Source organism: Micropterus salmoides, unplaced genomic scaffold, assembly GCF_014851395.1.
Source record: "Micropterus salmoides isolate LMB-PRFRI ecotype aquatic unplaced genomic scaffold, ASM1485139v1 Ms_hic_scaffold_7, whole genome shotgun sequence".
Classification (NCBI taxonomy): Eukaryota; Metazoa; Chordata; class Actinopteri; order Centrarchiformes; family Centrarchidae; genus Micropterus; species Micropterus salmoides.
The window spans coordinates 4,461,642-4,487,782 of record NW_024044459.1 but is presented as its reverse complement, the minus strand read 5'-3'; the positions used below and the strand labels follow the sequence as shown (position 1 = coordinate 4,487,782).

General features: G+C 40.0%; 1 protein-coding gene across 2 annotated transcripts in view; it reads right to left on the bottom strand.

Annotated features, from left to right (window-relative positions):
* Nucleotides 1-19,455: 19,455 nt before the first annotated feature.
* The window catches only part of LOC119892126 (TNF receptor-associated factor 2-like), a 19,502-nt gene continuing 12,816 nt past the window's right edge, over nt 19,456-26,141 (bottom strand). Inside the window, exon 10 of one of the 2 annotated variants that reach the window (XM_038704233.1) lies at nt 19,456-24,399. In XM_038704233.1, the coding sequence (XP_038560161.1) occupies nt 24,181-24,399 (219 nt within the window). In that variant the 3' untranslated portion in view covers nt 19,456-24,180. The remainder of the gene's footprint in view (nt 24,400-26,141) is intronic. The other variant, XM_038704234.1, reaches the window with a different exon arrangement.

The following is a 26,141-nucleotide window of genomic DNA, read 5'->3' as shown; positions in this document are numbered from 1 at the left end:
GTAAACATGAAAAGAGACACCATGTTTCTGAATAATGTGTCCAAGGGGAAGCAAGAAATAATATAGGTCTAAAATCAGCCCCTACGACACACCATACATTCGACAGGTAAATGATGAAAACCAAAATCATTTTGCTGTACCAGAAATCCCCAGCCAGTGCCTCGTCTGCCTGACAGGATGCTGTGATCTATTGTGTCAAAATCTGCACTAGGGACCAGGAGTAAAAGGACTGAGTACATGCCATCATCAGCAGCCATTAAAAGGTCGTTGGTGACCTTCAGCAGGGCAGTCTCAGTGTTGTACAAGTACAAAATAGATTCAATGTTTAACAGAACGTCACTGGCAATAACTCAGTGCTCTTTGAACTGAAACGCAGAGGAAGCAGAAAAAACCCAGAGCCGTATCAATCTTCAGAGCGGATTAACCCTTTTCCCTGGAGCCTCTTGATGCAATGGGAAAATATCCCTACGTTAAGATCATCATCATGTTGGTCTGCTTTTACTGCATGGCTTTTTTCCCCAGACAAACTCTGGGCCAGCTACAGGTCACCACGCAAGGCCTCCGCTGGAGGAAGCAAGATGCCAGAAATTACCTCAGCTCCTTCAACCCACCAGGAGCAGTTCATCAGGGTCATCAGCATTGTTAAACAGTGATGTCAGCTAAGCAGTAAATAGAAGAGACTACAGACAATGCCAGATAATTATTCAACAGAAGATCCAGGCTGTTTAGAATGAAGTAGTAAGACTTATTTTCATGTGTTTCTTTGTTACTCATAGATTCTATCAAACATTAATCATTCAACTTAAAAGGCTGTTAATTTCCAGTGCCTCCACATTACTAGAAGGTAGTTTTAAGTCAGTTAACAGCCCTACCTTATCCACAATGTTCCGCTATAGTGTTAAATCCAATATGTTTCCTCACATTACTTCTCAGTTTTTCATTTTGCAAATACACACCAGCAATAGCTTGTTGTGCTTATACACTGAGAACAGTTGATTACAGGTGAAATATTTAAGTGATAGTTTGCTTTTGTGTGTTTTAGATATGTCCAAATTAGCGTTTCCAGGATGTTTTTGTATAGACCTCCCATCCCAAACCTGAACAAGATGAACTGATCTCTTCTGCAACAAAACTGCACATCACAGCCAGCATCTGGTAAGGAGTGAGACAGACAGCTAACTGACCAAATCACTATTTCATTACAGGTTAATTACAACAGCTGTATATTATAGCGCATCAGTTATTAATGTTTAAAATGCACGATTACAGAAAAAGTCTACAATAATTACCTTACACAGCTAACCATTTAAGCTGATTCTTCTTGCTACATATGTCAGAGGTCGCACGCCTCTGGAGCACCTAGGGGTAAGTCTTGCTCAGGGACATATTGATGGATGGTGGGGGATTGAATCTGGGTCTCTCACACCAATGGAATGAGTCTTATCCACTGCGCCATCACAACGCCACCACTTATGGCGTTACAGTACCCTCATAAAAATAGCTTAGCTAGGCTTTAAAAAAAATGTACAAATACAAAATCTTTATTGTTTAAATATGAATAATACAATTAGTAAAATTTTTATCATGTCTCCGCAGGAGTTGTTTTTAGTTGCAGTACTCTAGCTAGCAACATGGATGAACGGACAACAAAGCTGAGACATAGTATTCAGCGCTCTAAATATTTCCATGGTGCTTCTCATTTGGCAATGCATGGTTATGGATAATTGGATGGTGGAACACATCTAATATGAAAGCTTCCCAAATGTAGAACCCCGCACACTCAAGATGGTTGTAATTAGACAGTGGTGCAATTTTGTTTGCCAAAGTTGAACTCATTACAAAAGAATCATACAACTTTACTTCTAACTTCACAATTTTCACGCTGGTAGACCAGGCCCTTCAAAACATAAAAGTATGCAATTGCACATAGATTTAGTTTCTGCTTCTCAAGAAAATTACATGTTACTTCCACTTTGTGGGAAATAAATGGATTTGGTTAATGAGCATGAGCAAAACACTGCGGCCAACCATACACAGGAAACTCAAATTTCATCAACAGAAAAATCAGAAGAATATGATGTCATAAGAACATACTTGTTATTGATGTGTAGCGAAAAACACTGGCAATGAGCTCCTTAAGATGTTGCCAAAATTAAACAAAAACATTTTGTTGATTTCATGCTTCATATTCAGACAGATTTCCACATCTTTCCACTACAACCAGACTGGCACTCGTGGCCTCTGAGCAGCCCCACTACAGCAGTAAAGAGTTAAGTTACTTGCTCAAGGGCACCTCAACAGTAGTTGTTGAGGTAAGGGAAATTGTTAGTCAATTCCCGCACCCACATTTCCTACTAGGTTTGGGAAGTTTGATGACTCACCAACGCAAAATCTCCAGTCTGCTTGTTCATGCCTCCCAACTGAACTGCATGCCTCTCTTTGGACAGTTTATTATTATAATTACCCCCCAAACTTCATTTGCAGTAGTGACCTTTGAATTTTGCCCTCTACATCTCAAAAGAGGCATTGTGTCCAGAAGGTGGTGTGTCCCTGAGGGGTGCTTACTCTGTGTTATGTCATAGTTTACGAGTAGTACGGTTCAAGTAACAAATGTAATGTCTAGAAAACTGTCTCTCTGTAAGTATAAAACAGAGACCCCAGCAGGACTCAGCCGGAGGATCTGTGAGCAGCCAGCAGTCTGTAGATTGTTTTAAGTCACCAGGATAGAAGACCTCAAAGAACAGAGAGCCTTTATGCCATACCACCAACCTCTTGGTTCTGTGGTGTGCCTCAGAAATGAAGAACATCATCTAACATTAACATGAGGTGAGGTTGCCCCCTCTTCCACTCACAGTGTTTATGGAAAGCAATGTGCCATGTCACTGCTTTTTAGTTCCACTGCAACTACAAATTATCCATTTACCAATATTTTTCTCATGCTTGAAATTGTGTATATTAAAGCTGACAACAGCACTATTGGACTGATCCTAAGGAAATTAGACATTTTCTGAAAATATCTTCATGTATTTCCATTTACATACCTGATGTATTCACTGTTTTTACCCAGTTACATTCTTTGTGGGCGGCGAAGCTGCTGAAACAGCATTTAGGCTGCACTAAAACTGTTTTCCATTAAAAAGCTAAAATTATTTTATGTGGATTGTCACCTTGTTTGGGCAAGGTAAACCACAAAATCTAATCAGCTGTGGGGAAGATGAATTTATTTATTTAGGTTAAGAATTAATTTATAGAAGAAAATAGCCAGTTGGGAGTAATGTTTTCATGTAGCTGTAATTAAAGCTGCTATAATCAATATTTTTATATTAAGTCATTATGTGTATTGTGAGCCCACAGAGAATGTTCACAAACTCTACAGTCCCCCTCAGCTCTTCGGAGTATTTTGAGCATTTTTCAGGTGATGGTTTTGGTTTTACAACCCAGCTTCAACTGTTTGGTTACTCTCATCAGCATCATTTTTGGCTGCAGCAGGCAGCTGTTTCAGCAAAAAGCTCTAAACACCCATTATACGAAAGAAAAAATAAATAAAAACTAAACTGTCTAAAACTCAGGGTCCAGAGATGTAGTAATTTAGTTATCACATTAAGGTTGGGGGGGCCCATTGCCGTTCTCCTCTCCACCACCAGTGTCCGGGCCCCATCTATGGCTCCCAAGGGGTCTCTGGAATGACTGCAATTTACAGTCTCACCCCTATAAATTGATTTCACTGATGGGGTCAATGTCAAAGATCTTAATTCCTAAAGATCTTAATTATAGAAATAAACATCTACCAAGGTGTGGTGTCTTCCCAGATTGAAATATGTTTCTCTGCACTGGTTAAATGCCATTAGCCAAACCTGCAACGACTTTACAGCAGCAATAAAAGGCATCCGGACTGGCCGCTCTTACAAAACTGCCATAGAGCAAAGTTTGATAGAGAAAGGGAACTTTTAACTTTGTCGACTCCCTGAATCTATGCCAGTAATTTGTTCAACATGACTTCAAATCCATCCGCCTGTGATACATGTACACTGAGAAAACTCAGCCAAGTTGCAAGGTTTTACCATTTAAATACAGAGGAGCAGGAAGCCAATATAGAGCTGTTGACACTTTGACTACCGGAGCTGGCAGCATTTGTTTAGTCAGGTGAGTTGCCATAGCCACTGAGCTCCTAAATTAATTTTCTGACATGACACAAAATACACAAAAAAGGAAAGTTCTCTGACACTTTGTGTAAATAGGTGCAGGTCATAACAGTAATCTAGGTGTATTGCTGAAATAGCAAATTGAGCATTTGATACCTAAATTACAATATAAATCAAAGGCTTATACATTGTTTCACATCACCTTCATCAAGACTTTTATTATGGACATACACCTGCTCCAAAAACATATAATAAATACAGACAAACACAAAATAAAACAAACAACCTTCTTCTTAACCTCTTGTGAATCCTCTGCACCATTTCTGTTCTGCAACTTAATGGTCATGTTGAGATGCCCCATTCCATTTTAACACCCACCTTTCAAACAGCAGTAGATGGAAATAATAACTATTATTATCATTTCTGCCACATAGTTGCACCTTGTAAACCACGAGGAAGATCCAGGTGCTCGTAGTGCACCAGTCTTTGAACATGAATGATCAAAGCCTCATGTGACGGCTTGAAAAAGACTGGATCTTTGGTTCTCTTAACAAAATATATGTTAAATAGAGGGGTAAAACTAAGTAGAAACATTTATTAGAAAGATAAGCCCCCCCCCCCCCACCATCTCATTTTCAAGGGGGCAGCTTATCCAATAAATGGCTAGTTTAAGTGAACTGGAAGGCCACAGCTCATCCAGGCATCTTTAGTGAAGGTAGTAAGACAGTGATTTAGAGGCAGGGCGTTGAAAGTGAACCAGCCTTTTCAATTTTGCAGCCCTAAACTCTATTATTCACCTTCTTCCACTACATAACCCAGCAAGCTACCTGTCTCCAAGCATCTGCCTGGGGAACCCACCTATCTCAAGAATCCTTCCACGAAGGTCAATGACGTCCTGCTCTAGAAATGTGAAATGACAGTGCGAAATGATTTCAAGATACGGGGACACTTTTTACTTTTGGTGAAGGGAGAGTCAATGAAGATGGGAGAGCAAAGACGTGTATATTATTTTTTTAAAGGGAAGGCTGAAATAAGATTAATATCTTATTTCAGCCTTCCCTTTAATAGTTTTTTTTTTTAAATATGAAAAAGGTGGCTTTCATCTTATCTTTGTATTAGGATGTGTAAACTAGACCAATATGTCCATTTTCTATAAAAAGGGAGAAACAAAGCAAATTATTATTTTTTACTGTTACTTTTGCAAGTTCAGTACGTACTGGGTCTGCACTGCTGTGTGCTTGAGCTCTAAAGTCTGATACAGACAAAGTATTCAAGCCTTCTCCTGCCTACTCTGTTTTATTTGTAACTAAACTAACATATAAATAGAAGCATTACACCCTTAAAGGGGCTATATGTAAGTTTTTGATTTTAATAAATCAAATTGTCATTGCCTTATTGTCAGTGGGCTCAAAACTCACTTAGAAATGAAGCACACGCCTGTTTTCTCCGTTGCTTGCATCAGCCACTATTCTGCTTTTAATGTGAGGTCTCCGGGTCAGATTCAGCCCTGTGCGCGCTCCCGAGAATCTCTCGTACTACAGCAACAACACGGCGGCTAATGACATGCAGTCCACTAACACCATAAAACATCCGGCTCACAGCAAAACACAGGCTCCACGTAAGGATCCAAAACAACGATAAAGGTTTATGTGCTGAAGCCCATCAGACCAAACAGGTTCAGATGATGTCGAGTAAGAACAAAGTGAGCATTAGTAAAGCTGGAGAAACACACAACAGAGAAAGTCACGTTAGCTCGCCGGCTAACACCGAGATGTTGAAATGTTATCCGGTGCAAAGTTATATATAACGTTAGCTTTCCATATTACTTCAACAACTAACGCGACCCGTGTTACACTGTTGATTTAGCCTGCAGAGAGGATGTAACGGTAAAAAGCAAATGTGGAGCGATTTGTTTACTAAAGGTACCCTATAGTGATGCAGCCAGGAGCAGCCAGCTACAGTAGCTCGGACCTGCCGCTGTTTGCTTCGTAACATTCAGTTTTTGTGGTTGTGGTTTTACCGATACTCAGGTACACAGCTTCTCCACCTCTCAGTCGCTGTAAGTAACGTGACCCACATAACATAAAACACTGCAACAAAACGGTCACAACAACACAAAGGAAGGAAGGGCCATGCACTAACACTAGTTACAGTAAAGTTACTGACTGCGGTCTAACTATTATAAAGTGTGACACAGTCTCGTTATAATATTCAGTCCAGCTCACTAACCGTTTCATTATCATCCAGTACATGTAGCTGTGCTGACACTGCTGAGCCTCCGGAGACAGATTCACAGATAGTAAAGATAGTTACTGAAAGCAGCAGGCGAGCTAACGCTGTAGCACGTCGGCTAAATGCATTAAAAATACCATGATCGTGTAGCGACCATGGATTAGTTCAACCTAATTAAAATATTACTGTAACATTGCAGTGGGAGTTTACCTGAGTTTCCAGCTCTGTCTGTTCTCCCTGTCTGTCTATAGCCGCTGTCACTCTGCCTTTTTTCGGGAGGATTGTGCAGATATGCGTCTGGCTGCGCTGAATGAAGTTACGGAGCCAGTGTTGATCCGCCTCTGAGACGGAAACTTTGAAATAAGAGAGCCTGAACATGTCTGAGTGAAAAGCCACAGCCTGCATGCTGGAGTTTCTGCGTTTATTGCAGGATTTCTGTATGATAGTGGCTCGCTCATGACTTCAAGCGAGCACGCGTACGAGCACACGCCTGGTTGCAATCTTAGAACCGCACCTCTAGTGGCCACTGGAAACTACATAATGCCCCTTTAAACAGTGTTACAAACTGTTTTGGAACCAGTGGAGACCCCCCTGCTGGCCATTAGAAAAAATGCTGGTTTAAGACACTTCTGCATTAGCTTCACTTTTCAGACCCAGAGGTTCCCGCATTTTTCCATTACCAGTATCAGCTCAACTCAACTCGACTCACCTCGATTCCACTCAACTTTGTTTGGCTGTGTCCGTTTTCCATTGCAGATAGTACCCATAGATAAGTTGCGTTTGACTTAATGCGGCGCTGCGCAGCACTGACTTAACGTGATGCATGCTGGACTTAAAATAAGGCATGCTGGTTAGAAATTGATGCAGGCGCCAAGCCCGGCGGCCGCAGTTGCTTTTCCCCAACAGCACCAAATTGGAACCACACTATTGCCTGGTCTCGCGGTATTTTTCTTTGCAAATACCGCGAGATCAGTCATTGATCTCAGCTCACAGTAAGCTGCTGCAGGTAGAATGTGTCCGACTTGACGGCGCTGTTTTTAAACCCAGCCCCTGCAGTCACCTGCAGCTCACGTTAGACTATCAAATCAGCGAAAGTCTGCCGCCGTCATGTCGAACGCACCTATAGTAGTGGTGCGTTCCAGTTGACTTGGGAAGTCGGAATTTCCGAGTTCAAAGGTCAAAATTTCAAAGGGAACGCCCCCTTACGTCAGAATCCCGACTTCCCAAGTCGGGAGAACCGCACTACCCCAACTTTGTGATCCAAGAGGACTGTCGGGGTATCAACAGTTAGTGAAAGCTGTAGATTATACTGTTTATTAGTACTTCTGTGTAGTTGTGACTCATATAAATGTTCGTACACAAAGTGCTGTCCAACAGCTGTCTGTGGATGTGTTGCCACAGTTTTTTAGTGTGAGTAAATACCGCACAATGCGTTTTTTTAATCAACCGGCGTATCAATAGCTAACCTGGCTAGTTGTAAACAAAGAGCTGGCCGAGCGAGGTTTTCCGACTTGTTAACTGGAACGCCGCCGGGTGTGATGTCATTCCCAGCTCCGACTTCCGAGGTAAATGGAGCTGGTCGTCATAGCGCCGCCACACACAACTGCCGCAACGTAATTTTCAATGCGACACACACACCTGCGACCCACACACAGCTGTCTCTTGATGTAAGTTAAAAAGTTTCAACGTTACTCAGAATGTAAATACAGATAAGCGGTATGAAAACCTTCCAGCTGCCGTTGTTGCTGCAGTTGCTGCGGTCTCTGTGACAGTGGGACCAGAGGGCTCTGTGAGCGGGCGGTTGGCCGGCCTCGCGAGCTCCTCCCGTGGGTTGGCGCAGGCTTCCCCCACCGACATATGCGGAGCTCCTCAACTCTGAAAACTTTCACGCTCATTTTTGTTCCGCCATCACCTCTCGTAAAACTCGAAATCTGCACAGTTGATTTCTCACCTCAAAACTTCTCAGAAGTGGATTTAGTGATGAAATAACATATGAAAATTGTAAAATATATAGATGTCTGTTGCTGACCTCTTTCAGGCGCGCGCAATGATGACACAGTGAATCGTGACGATTCTCTCTGACCAATCAGTAGTCTGCTGTGCTTTCACATCACATTTTAATTTCGCCTCAGCTTGCTTGAACCTCACAGAGTCGAAAAGTACCTGGAAGCAGGTACAGGTACAACTTTTCCACAATGGAAAACCACAAAAGGCGAGTAGAGCCGAGGTGAGTCGTGTCGAGTCGAGCTGGTATCGTGCAGTGGAAAAGGGGCTTAAAATCCTTATTGGTAAGTTGTACCAATATTGTCACAGACTATTGCAATTTTTTGCTTTTTCTAAATGTGAAATATACGGTTTATCCTCTCTCCCTATCGTAGTCATTTTCAAATGGTCCCTAACAAAAAGGTGCAGTTCCATGAAAAGGCAGTTAGAGCCTGAATGGGAGTAACATAAGTAGTGGGAAGACTTTGTGACCCATTTTCCTGCTTCAATGAAGACATGTATCTTAATTTTTAAAATAGGTGACACACATCTGCAAGATTTTGAACACATAGCTGTGCCACTGGAGCGCCACAGTTAGAATGTTAAGTCTAAAGTAGATGACTTAAGCCCCCGAACATGATTTACATCCCTCTACATCAAATGCAACAGGCATTCGTTTCACAAAACAGTAACATCTGTGCAGCAGTCTGTTCAGAGCGAAGCTGTGCTCATAAATTGAAGGCTCACAGAACGTGTGATAATGAGAACCTTACAGGGGTTTTCTTTTTTGATGATTTTTTTTGTTGTTATTTTCTTGTTGTTTTGCTCCACACATGACGCTCGGTGGGGAAAACTCTTCACCTTGTGCTACTGCAGCACTATCATTTAGAGCATGAGGCCTCTAAAGAAAACAGTAGCCGTTGACAAGGAAAACATAGCCCCAACAAGAGGCGCCGGTGCTTTAGAGGATACTGCTTCCAGCAATGAAAATAAAGCCTCCTGTAAGTCCAGACCATCTAGAGACAGACAGACCCAAGCCTTTCGAAAGCCAACCACAAATCTGAAATGGATGAATGTTCTGACGGTTATAAAAACTGTCCAAAGAATAGAGGCTTTAAAAGAACATCACTGGCAGCACACCAGCATGCAGACAATGTACATTTGTTTTGGGTTTAAGAACATATTTGTGGAACAGAACTGGTTCAGAAGGAAGAGCCTTTGTCTTTAAAACACACAGAGGTCCTGGGTTGAATTAGTACAGTATTATTGATTGTCAGATCTCTTATTTCATGTGTTCTGCACATTCACAGGAAATATCCATCACACCAGTGGAGCCCTTGTACTTATTGTACTACAGAGTTAGTTTTGATTAAATAATTCTTTTTCTTCATAAAATATTTGTAGATTAAAGGTTTAGTGTGTAAGTTTTAGTGGCATCTAGTGGTGAGGGTTGCGAATTGCAACCTGATTGCAACCAACGGCTCACTTACAGCTCCCCCCTCCCTTTGCAAGCGCATAGGAGAAGCTACGGTGGCCGACGCGCTACCGTACCAACGACTACTTCGATCACTACTTTTCTTTCTTCGTAGTGATGAAACGCACTCTGTAGAACAATTTGTCTGTTCGGGCTACTGTAGAAACATGGCGACTTTCATGAAAGAAGACCCGCTGTGTATGTAGATAGAAATGGCGTGTTTCACAATCTACAGTTGTTCACAACCCAGACTCTAGAATCCCTTTTTCTGGAGTGAGGGGCTGAACAGCTCAACTTCAGTTTCTTTGTTGTTTTTCAAAAAAAAGTGTCTTTACAAATGCCTTATTCATTTGCATAGTGTTGAAAAGCATACCTTTTCATTGTTGAAGTAGGACTTGGCTAGCCTCAATTAAGCCCTCCCTGTAAGGATATGGTGGCCATAATCACATTTGAGCACATTTAAAATCCATTACAGTATTAACGTGTAGGAAATGATGACCCTAATCCTCATATTTTGTTTTCGACAAGAAGAAGTTCAAAATGCACATATAATCTACTAAATATTGTGTAGTTTTCAAATTTTTTAAATGACAACATTTTGCTTTTATTTTCACATTTAAAAATAAGTGCTATGCATAAACCTTCCTGTGTTAACACTCTCAGCTCCCAAATTATTTCAGGGAGCTCCTGAGGTTTCCTAAGTCAGTCAGGAGTGACCAGCAGAGCCAGACATTCATATTATGTAAATGTATGATGATAAGCTGATGAAAGATACAATATCTGTCCCAACACCCACACTGCCACACAGCATGAAAAAGTTTCTGATGGATTCACCATGAATACAAATAAATGTTCATGTACCTATGATTCTTCCTAATATCCACAGTAAACATCTGTATCAATTATAAAAAGTGCAATACTTTAGTATTAGTAGTTTTAAAAAATGAAAAACAAAACATTTACATGGCAAATTAAAAAAATTATTCTAAATTTATAAACTTGCCGGTATTTTTTATGGAAATGTTTCATTTGTAGTACTCATTTCTGGTTTGGAAAAACAGGAACAATTGAACACGTATTTGAATAACATAAAATAGTTCACTGCTGTCAGCAATGAAGATCACACTTAGACTTTGCTAAAAGTTACTTTTAGCTTCTTTATGCAAATATTTTAAGTCCTAATTTTTACAAAGTATATTTTGAACCATAGGTCAAAGTGCAGTACCATTTTTAGGACCCTTCCTAAGAAGATTCATACATTCCAGCCCATATTCTGCAGTTCACATCTTCAGTCTAATTTTTTACCTTTGCCTGTCTAAAAATGACATTCTCCATTCATGCTATGAATACCATGGATGTGTAAAATGAATACTTCATTGATACAAAGATCTGCGGAAAATATTTCCATTTGACAAAGGAATGTGTGCTTGCTTCATCCAAGACCAATTCCCGTTTAAAAGAACTCTCTAACCATAAATCAAAAACATCCAACCCCATTTGTTTTAAATCATCCGTCTCAGTATACTGATGTAAAGAAAACAGTACGCTACTTAAAAGTCAATGTCTTCACCACTCATACTGTGGTCATAATTATACAGAGCCCTTGTGGATGTAGTATTTGAGGAATATTGTTGCATAGTTGCAAGCTATATCAGCACCAACACTCTGGAGAATGTTTCTTGTTATAAATGAAAAATTGCTTCCACCGAGTGTCTTCAGACAGCTGCTTTATCATCCCAACTCCCGAGAGACAGGATGCCCATATCCAACGCTAACCAACTTCCATCTCTGATACTCATCTTCTCCCCATCATGATGTTTCCCACAACAACCCAGCCTGGAGAAACAATGACTTGTGGAAAAGCTCAATACCATGTGTGATTCCTTACTGCTGCATCGGTGCAGTAATGTGGCCCAGAGCGCCATTTGATAGGTGTGTTCTCTGGGGAGTCACCAGGCCCACCATTGGTATTTTACAGTGTCTCCATAACTCTGCTGCCCAATGAGTTGAACCCTAACATGACCCTGGCCTAATGCTCCAACATCTGCTTCAACCGGACAGCCAAATGCTTCCATCTTGAGGTGTATGAATTTTTGGTTGATGCAGTTTTTTATTCTGGGTGGCCCAAATGGGAAATTCTGGTAGTGGTAGAGCCATGCTGTACAACAGTGAGCCACACAAGAACACAAGAATAACCACAGCCAAGAGGTAAAGGAGATCTGATAGATGTCATGGAGATATGAAGAAAACCTAAATAAATACAGCACATTTGTATCTGACAGCCTGCATCCAGATGTTTGAGAAATGCCTGTCTGTATGGAAAAAGTCATTCACAAAAGAACCTAGGAAGGTTTCTCAACATTGCTGATGGTGTTGCCATGGCACCAGGAACAGGCAGTTTAGCTAAGCAGTTTTTTGAGGTGTGGAAGGAGTCCGACCTCCTGTCATCTCTAGTTTGTTCCGTTCCCACCAGCCACTGATTGCATACATCTGTGTATTTGCAAGGACTATTGAAGGACATTATGAGAATGTGTGTATTCACCACATCAGCAGGAGAAGCAGAACCATGAGATGAAGTCTGGAAGTGAGCTCAGGCCACCAGAATCTGGGTTACACTCTTAAACCACCACATGAAAGGGGCTCCTCTGGGTTTTGTGGGAAACCATGATTTTTTCCAGCACTGCAGGAGTTTTCCAGCTGTGGGCCCCACGTTAATCAGGGGTTAAAGAGTGTTACAGAGTGATACACGAACATGGCAAATCAGCTACTGTTCATGTAGCTGTATGGCGATGTACCTCTGTAGACCTTAAAATGACCACACTGAAAAACTGATTCTATTGTTGACAGACAACTGTGAGGTGAGGATGACTCATGCCTACTACATCTGTCAGCCGAAGTGAACTCTGCCATGTTGACCCAGAGCAAAGTTGTAAACTACCTGATGTGTCCCTGGTGAGTCAGAGCTAAAAGGAGGTGAACACTTACAACTTTTCCATCTTAGCTGGGAAAAAATGTGTTTTTGGGTTAACACACGTATCAAGGTTTAGTTCAAAGTGAGGGCCGATAGGGGAGCATTCAGAGAAAGCCCAGCCACTCAGCAGGTAACTCTTTACTGTAATGATAAACATCACAGCAGGAAGAAACTCTGAGATCCCAGGGGCATCTCCTGAATGCCATTCACTATTTCCATTGAGTAGTAAAACAGCTGCTGGCCCAGAGAACACAGTGCGGTGTGTCTTCTCAAGGGCCCCTAAAAGCAATAACAATAAGTGATTGTCTGGCGCAGAGTGATCTAAGACAAACATAAGAACTGAGAATAGTCTGGTATATCTCTGCCAAGACATCTACCAGGGGGAATAAGATAGTAAAACTCAATATACAGGCTATAACCTAGCTTATATATTGTCCCAAAAAACTTTGAAACAACTTTTCAAAGAATTAATAGCAAAACTCTGACTGCAGATAAAATGTATTGATACATATTTCATTGCAGGTCCCATGATAAAGCTGCTGTCAAGTAAAAGTCAGCCTCTCAATTTTCTTCCTGAGAAAGTAGAAACTTAGAGATTTAGAAAGGAAAAATTACACTTAGTATTTGTAGTTAATATGTTTAAATAATGAATAAACATACGTGCATTTCCATCCACCTGTTTTTATGTGTATTTCAATTTGCACATAAAAAAACATGAGTGTTGTGTTCTCTTTTTCTGCCGTGCCACCAATTGTTTATCTCAATGCGTCCCACTTTTAATATATTAACAGTAGTGGAACGAAACACACATTAATGGATATTTTCTTGTGCCAATTTCTGGATTTTTTTTTTTTTTGCATTAACTTTAGATTTAAACTTGGCTCATGGTGATGGTGTGAAAATGCGTATACTAAGGTAAAATGTAGCTAATTTGATTTTTGAAAATGGATGACAAGAAAATGGAAAATAATTCAAGTTAGCACTAATATGTTGGTTTCCAGGTCAAGAAAGCATAATCCAAATGAAACTGGTTGATTTGGTTAAAAAGTTCCAAAATAGTTTTTATTTCAATTACTGGCTCAGTTGCCAGGTTATTAGATACACCTCACTGAAAGTGATGCAGTCTAATACATCCTGAAGGTTACAATGTTATACTGAGAGCTGTTTCTAATATTTTGTCTACCTGCAGAGAGGTAAGTGGGGAGGACAAATTAGTATAACGTGATATAATTCACCACAATGTACAACGTAAAAGACCATAACATTTTCAGTCAACATGACAACACAAAAATGTCATGCTTGTAAAGATTTAAGTTAAAGGAACATACGTACAAAGTACAAAGTACAAAGTAGCAAGAGTTACTGTGTCCTGCTGGAACTTGGGGCTATTTTTCTCCCCCTGCATGGAGGATGGAGTCACATCCCCGTCCTGCAGTGTAAATTAACTCAGCAGGGAGATTCCTCAGTGGCCACCCACTGTTTACCTTTGAGAGGGAGAATGGCTGCTTGTATACCTAACAGAGGAAACTAAAGAGTCCTCCTTGTAGACCTCTTCACCAACACTGGAGAGAAATCTGATTGTGATTTGGAAACTATAGACCCAGAGGATAAAGGAAAGTGGTTAAAATTATATCATTAATATTTGAGAGAAAAAAGGAGGAAGGCTGTTACCCACAATGTGTGATCACACTGGGTTAGTGACCACGCTAAGGAGGTGATAGGAGGGAGGGCAGGAGGTATAGTGAATCACATATTGTGACCATGGGTGTATCAAAAGATAAAAAAAACTGTTCTAGTAATCCTGCATGAAACAGGTTGATGGTACAAAAACACAAGAAAAGAAACTATATGGCATATTATCATTTGTAGTTTCAGTGAGACAAGCCTGCCCTCTAGTGAGCAACATGATATAAATCTCCTGAGACGCAGCCCAGAGACACATCATACAAAATACAAGAGTTTGGAAGTCTTTTTAATAAATCAACAAAGAAATAGTAGAGGGGGCAACAACATCATTAATTAATGATCGAGCATTCATTCTCTTATCTTTAATTTAATTAAATTATTTAAATTTTATTTTTAAGAAATAGTGTTTTCCCAGCACCTTAAAATGAAACTGACAATACTGGAGCAGTGCAGTTTGGCAAGTGTTGTCCATATACCAGTTCAGATGTCAGGTAATAAGAAATATATTTCAACTAAACCCTATCCATTAAGATACAACACATTGGAACTTGTATTGGTACTTGTGGTATATGAATTATGCAGCTTCACTAAGCCCATATCCCTGTTTTAGGAAACCTGGAAATGCCAGCTAGAGTAATCCAATAGAAACCTGGATACTATGTGAACACCTTCAGGTTCTTAATCATTCTCCCACAGTGTGCAAGTCATCAACTATCGACATGATGGTAAATAATACAATGTAATGACAATGGACAAACTGTCTTCAGTCATGCAGTGCAGATCATAAACTGCATTAGATCAAAAAGGAGTTGACAGCCAGAAACCAAAAATGTGTTTATTTTTAACTGCTAGTAACTCAGTCAGAACAGAAATATGTGGCTGAAATTCAGTGACCATACTGTTATGATGATGCAATAGGGATATGAATAACCAGTTTTCTCATGTTCCATGTAAATGTCACAGCCTGAATATGATCCCGGAATAAGACTCAAAACCACCATTGTGCATGTAAACGCATTCAATTACCTCCACATCAGTATCTCATCATTATACTGCCAATCTGTGGTGTCAACAGGAGTTTCCAGTCATTACATCGAAAGATAATTGCAGATTATTATGGCTTTGGTCTATTTGTGTAATTTTGGTCATCATTCCTATTGGTTATGATACTGTACCGTTATACTTACCAAAATAATTGCTGAGATCTGGGAAAGCAGGAACATCACATCAGAGTCCAATGGGGCATGATACATGGGCAGTCAGACAATCATACAGGATGTAAACAAGAGTACAGGTTAACCGAATTATCTAAACCACTTTATTTGGAGGTAAAAAATAATAACTTTATCTTCTAAATTTACTGTATGTTTGGTCTTTCACATAAATTTGACTAACCTGGAATTTGTTTCCAAACTGTCTGCCTCTTTCCAGGTTTTAATTTTTAGCGATGTCACCACCTCCTCAGCAGTGAGCATAATGTTATTATAACTTATAGGACTGGAATAGGAATAATGGCTAAGACTTAAGACCTAAGTCAAAATAAACCAGAATTATCATTCAAGATGTCCCGCAAAGACCTCTGGGTATTTAGTGGATATTCTCCCTCTAGGATTTCCCTTGTGCTAATCCACATATATTAGACTGCATTTCCTGGTTCAGCTCACTGACTGCAGAAGGCATTATCAAGAATCTAATCGCGTGTACTGTGTCATTATGTTGGTAACAGTTGGTGAGGCTCTCTGACCCATGCTGAACTCACTGACAATGCAAGGTTATGACAGGTCAGATTAACTGCACAGCCTGGACTGTTGTGTGTATTATCTCAGCTATATGTCAAAGTCTATTCCAGCACCACATCCAGTCATAGTATGGTAAAGGCCAAAGCCTGAGGAGGTCGAGACCAAGTCATGTCGATGATTAAATGGTCAACAGAAGTGTACCTACAGGCACAGCGTTCTACACCTTTTAAGATCCAGCAATGCATCCTAATGCATTGAATGCAATCAATGAGGACACCATATATTGGCAGGAAAAAGTCAGTATTCAGTTGTTTTGTCAGCCTTGCCCTAGGAATGACAATGTTGGTCGGTTCATCCCCGTACAGTCCAGACCGAAATGTCTCCACAACTATTCGATAGAGCGCCATCATAGTGAGGTATCAGTCGCAATCATCATTTAAATGGGGATTACAGTGCACACTTTCCTAGTCTTTCCTCATAGGCAGTCATGTTTTTGCCGTAATTTATACACACAAAAAGTGGCAAAGGTCACTGTGTGAAGAATGAGAAGAGACCTTTAGAGAGAGGTTTATACTCTCATACTCCACACACCTGCAGCAATTGTTGCATTGAGTAGGCATACATATCAGTTTTGGAAATGTTGAGCACAATTCGGAATTTGAAAAGGTGTGGCGTGAGGGGGTTTTAATCGCTGATCGATAACACTTCATTTGATGCACACTTACCCTTTTATTCCTTTTTCTCAGTGAATCAGAGGTCTAATTCAATAATACTTTAACTGTCAGGTACAATAAAAACAGTGACATTGGCAAGGAAGTCTCTCTAATGAGGTCTGCCCCCTGAGAGGGTCTTTCTCAATTCTCTTTCCAGCTTGTATGGTTTAAGGCAGCATATTAACCCGGATCAGGGGGAAATTGGGGGGCACATTTCACAAAGATCAGCCTGTATGGACAACCAAAGCCTCATTCATTGAAATGGCAGGTAATGTTTCCCCATCCTTAAGACAAACTCACCGTATTCCTGAATGCCTGTCACCGGTCATTTCCTCTACCCCAGTGGTCTTTGAGGCTATGCATTCAATACTGTTTCCAACCTGCCCAAGAAGAAACCAAAAATGGGTCTTTGTAAATGCTACTTCTTGCTTGACTACTCAAATCAAACTTTCTTTCTATACCACATGGAAAATAATTTTTTTTGAGTGTCTCTACTTTCATGTTTAATATTTTCATGGTACCTCTAGTGTGGAGCAAGTTTTATGACCCCGCTTTTCTTATTTCTTGTTTATTATTTTATATATTATAAGATATAAGCATGTGACAGCAACAGTGAGTTACCTTTTAGTTTTGACGTAGAGAGAACATCCAAATATATGAACCATCCAACATATTATTTGTTAATAGTTGTCATTCCCATTCATGCTCAGTGCCACAGAGTGGGATTTACTGCCTGATCCTCAATTACACTTGCAGGAGGAAGTCTGTCAGGGGGGATCTTTGCCAGATGTGTGGAAGATATTAGCTCGTAGGAGTTCCAGAGGACTGACTAAAAACTACGGCTAGCGAGATGATGTAATGAGGAGTCAGTGATGCATATCAAGTACCGACTGATGTAAGTCCTCTAAAACCTTGGATGAGATCACAAAGAGTATGTTTAGTAGGATCTGTTACACAGCTGACATTCCCATTGAGTGATGAAGATGCAGTTAAGTGACCCTCTACTTTGTCTGTATAGAATAGATTTGTAAAACAATATGAATCTATGCTGGCATTTAACAGACTTTCATTATGCATTCACTATTTGTACTGCTAAATGTCAGACATGCCTAAAACATTTTTACTTTTACAACTCTAAACAAAAGATAAAGTTTAGGTGTTTAAGTTTGGTGAGGTGTGATCCTCCATTACATCATCGTTTCCCTAAGCTGGAGTTGATGATTTTGCCTCTTGGTGTAATGAGTTCAATTTAAAGATAAACAAAAAAGCACATGGTCAATGATTTTAGAGCAACACAGCCCTACACAACCATCCACAACAAGGACAGTGAGATTGTTTTCCGAGTACAATACTCACTGTAACTGATAATAAGATGTGCTTTGAGTCAAATACTTGTAAATGCTGTCTATATAGCGGTCCAGCAGTGTTTGTTCTCTCTAAGATGAATGATTTTAATAACTGTCCAATGCTCGTTGAGTTGTGAAAAGTAAATGAGTACATTTACTCATTATTTTATTTGAAAGTTATCGCTACGTTTTTCACAAAACGCTTCTATGACAATCTTCTAAAATAAAATCCATTATTAAATATTAAACCAATGGTTTCCAACTGGTGTGGTGGTTCAGTGGTTAGCACTGTCGCCTCACAGCAAGAAGGTTGTGGTTGCCCCAGCCTCCTCCCACCATCCAAAGCCATGCAGACTAGGTTAATTGGTCTCTAAAATTGTCCTTAGGTGTGAACGTGAGTGTGAGTGGTTGTTTGTCTATGTGTGGCCCTGCGATAGACTGGCGACCTGTCCAGGGTGTACCCCGCCTTTCGCCCGATGTCAGCAGGGATTGGGTCGAGCCCCCGCGCGACCCTGTACGCAGGATAAGCGGTTGACGATGGATGGATGGGTGGTTTCCAACCACTTCAGCTTGTGACCCATTACAAAACCAACAGTGCCTAGTTAGGGCCTTTGTCACATCTCTGAAGAGAGAATCCCATTTATCCCTCTAGTCATTGCAAGGCTGAATTTTGTAATGTAATACACACATTTTGTATATTGCATATATGTTTTTTACTACTACTAGTATCTGTGACAATGTGTTGATTCATTGAGGTACGTGCCAGACAACGTGTCAACGTGTTTGACCCTGAGGAAGACTGGTGTGTACTGTTCTCAAATCAAGTAGCTACTATGAATAAATTCCAAGCAAGGGTGTTACTTACTTACATTAATTACACAATAAACGATGGCTTCCTTTTATTCAAGTGACCCAGGAGCCTGAAACTGAAGCAGCTAAGTGGAATTCAGCGATTACTCTATTTACGCCTGTGCTTTTCCCCACTGTGACATGTCAATATGTTCACTGAAATGGAACAGAAGGCGTGCAGCAGCTTTGTGTGTCTGCATTTGCATTGTGTGCCCCCATGTGGTAAAACACTGTTAGTCAAAGCTCCAAAGTGCTGTTGTTTTGCAGAAAATGTGTAAATGTTCACATTACAAAATTGAGAAACATTGCACTTCTTTGCATAGAGGGCATCTTAAAACCTTTAATAAAACAAAAGTAAATACAAATATGGAACAAATTTCCTGTAGTACAAAGAGTTTACTAACACACGATTCACTATCGACACAATGTAGCAGAGAGAACAACAAGTAGATTGGAGTTTGATGTCATTGCTACAGATGAAAGCGCTTCATCTTAATCTCAACATGGGCTTTAGGGAGATCCATAAACAGAGAAATAGAAATGTAAATAAACATCTGACCTGTTTCAGTTTGACAGTACTGAAGTGTTGTTTGAAATACATACATCACATTGACATATTGTTTTTTTCTGTTGCAATAACAGTGAGGCAGTGTGGCATTTCCTACAAGTCAATATCGCTGATACAGCATAACATCAACCGGCTCAAATGTGATATCGCTCCCCTGCTGGAGTCTAGAGAAGGTTCTGTCAAATCCATTCAACAGATCAAGCTACAGGCTGTGAGAAACAGACAAATGTGAATGTACGCCTGTATGTGACATTTAGCAGATGGAAATGAAATGTGAAGCCCTTTTGTTAAGTTCACCAGGTAACACATTATACAAGAGCAAGCAAACAAACATACATACCGTGCTGCTACGCTGTGTCTGCGGGCACAAATCAGCACATAGGCCCGAATGTAATGCAGCAGCTACTTTATTTGAGGCTGCAGTCATGCATGCAAAATGTAGTCTACATAATGTGGATCAATAAACATATTCTAAAGAGGAAATAAAGAGGATATATGTTTCTGTAATAACAAGAAAAGAAATGTTGAAAATTTCTGCACAACAGCCGGTAATATTAGCTGCAACCTATTGAGGTCAGACTGCAGATGCATCTTCTCACAATCAGCCAGACGAACCAAACCGTGCTTTTAAACAGTCTCAACATACAGTATAACTTTTTTAATAAGTACAGTCTATATATTATTTAGATATGTTTAACTTTCTCACAGCAGCAAACAGCTCCTCAAACTCAAGCACACTGTCAAAGTTTGTACCACAATTACATCACACGCTCATATCCTGTATATATTGATCATAAAACAAATAAAATGCTGGTCTACAATATGACCTAGTGTTTGGTATATGCATTTCTTTCTCCTACTGAAACCCCTCATGCACAGAGAGGTTTCAGTATTTGTTGAGAGGTTTAAAAACATGCTGGAAGTGTTTGGATGAAGATGCCAAAAGCTGGATGTTAATGATATGCTGACCTCGTTTTTAATCTGTGATCAAATAAAGTAACGCCATTAACATTCACTAGTTTTATGTATGCAAAGGGAAACATTCTTAGTCATTTTGATTTCATCACATCAAAGGGTCAAGTAAAGGGGGACTTCATAAAGGTCAACAACAAACAACAAATTAAAGATAAAAATAAAAAAAATACACTGCACAAAATCAAAGGTTTCACATTTTGGTAGGTTGACACTCACACGAAAGCACATCCACGACTCAGGGCTCAGGAAAGATAAAAAAAGAAAAGAAAAAAAAAGGTACAGGCACTTCTTTTTCTGTAAAAAGTAGGTCAGTTCAAAGCTGTAAGGAAAGCCAAAAATAGGAATATTTTACAATAACATCAACCATTTTCTCTTTTAATACCTCAGCTCTGCTTCCATCCTGAGGCCTTCACATCTCAGTTCCAGCCTCCACATACCACACTCTGTGGGTCTAAGCTCGACCAAAGGCTACAACCCATATGGAAATATAATTCAGTGTCTTCTCAAAGTGCTCAACAATCCTGACGTTTTCTGCATTTCGTAATGTTACAGCATCAAGGTTAAATAACTTAAGTTAGAATAGCCACATACAGCTGACAAATTCTAATAATGCAATTGTATTAAAATTGAAAAGCTGAAAGCAGTATGGTGATGAAGGAACTTAGTAGGTGGTGTATCCATCACTCTTATTTGTCTTTTAATACGTCTCCAAATAAAATGACTGGTTGTGTTTATAGAAAGAAACATCTGCAATTCATGCAGCGATGATCTGCCTCACAGATATAACTACATGTCACAACAAAAACGTGAAACCTGGTGCCTGTCCTATGAAGCAGGATTTGGGGTTAGCAAGGTAACTTCAGGTTTAACCCTGGGTTTTCATTTACTTCTTACTGGGCTACATTGCAATGGGAACTTATGCTGAAGGGTTTTATACTTGTATGTAGACTACCAATATCATCCTACAACAGAGACTGATTTTTATTAAAGCCTTTTAAGATATGAAAGTAAACCTGCATACCACTTAGAATTTGTAGCACATCGCTTACAAGAGTACAGTTAGTGGTAGTTATGATAGTCTTTTTTTGCTAAAAAAGACTAACGAGTCTAGAGCACCGCCAAATCATGAACGCACCCACATTAGAATTTTTACAGCCCCACACTCTTGCTACTGGAGCAACATCACAAAATGTAGAAAAAAATGGAAATGAATAATTTGTGAAGACACTGTGGTGGACATATTTTTGATATACCTCTCATGTGGTAAATATGTACAAAATCAATGCACAGGGATATTCAATATTCTATTTTGGCCATTTCAATATCTGTACATATGCATGTTAAATATTCTAAATTGCTAAAATGACAATGAATACATCCTCAGTGAAAAGGTCAAAGACACTATGCAGACAACAAATATTGAAAAAAAGCCAAAGATTAATATCAAAAGATATTTATTGAATCTATCAGAACTTGTATGCAAATATATGTTTTATTTTTTAGTAAAAATATGTCATATTTCCATTTGGGAAAATCAGCTTGACTACCATCGGTTTCCTGGACAAACAGCCCAGAAACTGTTGCAAGCTACGGTGCATCTTCCACAGATCCAACATGCAAACTAAGGCGGCAACTAACGGCAAAGAAATGGAACACACACACACACACACACACACACACACACACACACACACACACACACACACACACACACACACACCAACATTCACAACTGAGATACTGCACTCAGAATTCATGGAATTCAAACAATATCCACCACCACAAATGACTACCATTGAACACAGGACTTGAGAGTTGGAGGCATAGATGTTAAGAAACAGTAAACAAGTGTAAAAGTCCAACTGCACTACAAACTGTGTGCAAAGCTGAGCAATACTCTGAAGGCTACATGGGCGTCACACTGTTATTGGAGCTCTATGTTTGTAAATAAATGCAATACAAAAAAGGATTAGTTTACCAAACGTCAAGCAGTACACGCAAACTGTGAAGCGCCTAGACCTACTTGATCTATCACTGCGTTTGTAGGCTGTTCAATCTACATAGCTACGGTGTCTCTGGTCTAATTGTCATTATTTTCAAAAATAAAATCTTGAAATGTTGGAGTTTGAAATTACAAATACAAAAGATCAACAGACTCAGAATTTTACTGTTACAGTTCACAGCTCTCATCCAGTTTGTTCCTAGCAGCAGCTCCAGTGAAAAAGCTGATTAACACACTGTACACTATCCACAGACAGACAAAGTTAGCAACTAGCTGGTGAACACAGTAAAGCATCTAGCAAGCCAAAGAGCAAGATATTTTTCCTCAGGAGTTGGTGGAGAGAATACTGGATTTACATTTCATCATGTTAGCCGAGACACAATCTCAGAACCCATCTGCTATTCTCTAACGATTTGGCTCCAACGTAGAATGTTTATGGGCTTCCAGTGTGGCCAGCTGATATCTGGCCACAGATATCCAGGCCAAGTCTTCCTTTTCCGTGCACCGGTTACTGTTTTCAGTTTGATTTGCAATCTCGGAACCCATCGGCTATGGTCTGACAATGATTTAACCTCTGTGGGCAACAACCAATGTTTTGGGGATTCCGTTGTAGCCAGCAGATATCCGGCTACGGATATAGTATGTGCCGGTCAGTGTTAATAATATGGTGGGCCACCACTAATAAATGAATGTATGGAAAACACTGATTACTTTGTTTTCAGTAGTGTATAAAGACCTTACATAATGAAGTAAGAAGAGAAGAGAAATTTGGATAAATGCAGGACCACACGTATTTTTCGTCGGTCACTGTAGCTTCTCTTGCACACTTGCAAAGGGAGGGGTGAGCGGTGAGTGAGCTGTTTATTGCATTTCGCAACCCTCACCACTAGATGCCACTAAAACTTACACACTGAACCTTCACGCAACAGTAGTTATGGTAGCTACCAGTTAAAGCCCAGCTAGCAGTGATAACTGAGTTTTGTCACAAGAGGAACTTATTTATTAAACTGCAGCATGAAACAACATTTGAATGTGAATGGACATTCAATCCTTGTGAAAACTCAGTTAAACCCTTTTTTTTTTTAAATAAATCAGGTGATTTTTCTGCGTTAAAGTAAACATGTTGAGCCTCATCTATGGTATAAGAAGCAATAGAGTGATCAGTGGAATTTAGCATAATATTCTACCTAGGTCTTGGAATCAGTTCAAATGCTGTTTAAGGGTCTTACGCAGGGTGGAAAATAACACCCGTCACCAGCCAAATACTGGCACTGGTTTTTGTTAAAGAAAAAAATTTTTGATTGGTAAACTAGTTATAGTGGCTAAAGAAGTTTTGAAAACTGTGGCCAGTGTTTCCTGCTCTACATATTGCCGTCAACAATCTGTACCAAAACCATAAGAACAAGACAGACCCCCAAAGAGAAATGCCTGTTACAGGAGCCTGGTGAACAGCTTAGTAGCAACAAAAGGCAAGGTTGAATTTATGCTGTCATTGTTTGCCTAGAGTCCAGTGAGGTCTACAATAGCCTTGATGAAGATGGTGTCGTCGCGAATGTAGGAGTTTTTAGAGTCCAGCTTGGAGAGCGGACAGAAGAGTGGGCAACCACTAGCGATGTTCATATCGCTGACAGGCCTCTGGAAGGATGAGGAGGAGATGTCGGGCCGGAAGGCATCAATTATGTGCTCCCTGTTGTTCTGGTCGAGCAGCATTAGGGTGACCTGGGTACAGATGTTGGGAGTCTAGCCTTACATCTGCTGACGGAAAGACTGGAGCTGACCCATACTGCAGTTCCAGTCTATAGCATGATGACACCTTAAAGGTGCTAGTTATAATATGATTAACAGTGTATCAAAAACCAATAGAAGCCAAAACAACACTGAGCTTTTGGATTTCATAATAATTTGGTTTCCATGATATGCTGTGCATCTAATATGCTTATTTCTTTCTTCTTGAGAGTTAAATGAGAAGATAACAATCTAATTTCTTTCTGGAATCAGGACATAGTTAGCCTGGCTTAGCATTAAAGACTGTTAGATAGGGAAAACATATCTAAAGCTCCCTAAATAACATGTACCTTTTTTAAAAACTTAAAAATACTGTTAGCTAAGAAACAGTTCCAACAAGTAACTTTTTCTTAAGCTACAAATTGTTATTTTTACAACTGTGTTTGTGTACCAGTTACACAAACAAGATACAATGCGTGAGCTTTGTCTTTTAAACTGGATGGTACCAGCCCAACTCACCTCGACTCTGCTCGCCTTTTTTGGTTTTCCATTGGGCAAATCTGGTACCTGGTAGGTTTTTTAGTATCACCTCTGTCGAGGTTACAAGCGAGCTGGAGAGATACCAAAAGGTGACGTGAAAACACTGCAGACTAGTGATTAGTCAGAGAGAACCCACAACAAATCCCTGTCAGAAATAACCTACCTAGCAGCTGGTGTGCAGCTAGTCCTGCGGTGTGTTTACAGCTGTGCCTGCTGCTAGCTCAGTTTAAGAGCTCAGATTGTTTTTAGTTCAGGATTCCTTCGATGACAGGGCACCAAAAGCAAGTCGAGGCGAGATGAGGCGAGGTGTGATGAGCTGGTACCAGCAATGGGACAGTGGCATTAGACGTGTTGGCAGGCATAATTTTGGGCTAACCACATCCTGACTACAGTTCCGAAGGTCACAGTGAAATGGCAGTTACACCATCTTTAGCTTGTGGGTGGGGTTTAGTCACAAGCAGGATTTAAATCCAATCTTTAATTTTGTTTGAACTGCTCAAAAGTGGGAGTAGGTTAGCAAATATAGCACAACACAGAGCTATAAGACATAAGGAGCCATAGAGGACTGTTGGCTTCCATCCACCAATGGTCAATGAGCCAATGGTCATGTGCTGTTTTCTACAATGAGCAGGTTAGTTGGTCGCTCAAAATTACATTTGACTGGATTAATTCATTTTAAATAAAATTTAAAAAAATCCGATGAAAGTTCCAATGTTTTGTGGCATTTTTTTGCTCTAAAATTGTGGGAATAGGTGAAAACTGCAAAGATAGATTCGATTTTTTTTAACTTCAGAATTATAGTTGAATCATTAAACTGTCCCTCCAAGATTTCACGGGCCTAACCCTAACCCCCGTTTTTATAAAGAAGATCTGGATCCTGTTTTTCACTGCCCTTTTTTTTGTCAGCGAATGTGAGACAATGGTATCACACATGTCTGCTGCGATGTCAGCTATGACAAGCTGGACAGCGATGATAGGTCAAATTTGTGGAAAAGCTGCGGTGATAGGTCACGCTGAATTCACAGGGATTTTATGAATTTATGTTAATAGTCCTAGAGGGACTGATTTAGCATATAAGAAGAGATAAGCAAACAATGAACACAGGGACAACTTCAAAAACACAGATATGAGATCCTCTCATTTCTCTCTCAGAAAGAACGCAAGTAAGCACATTTCCCAGAATGCAGAATCATTCA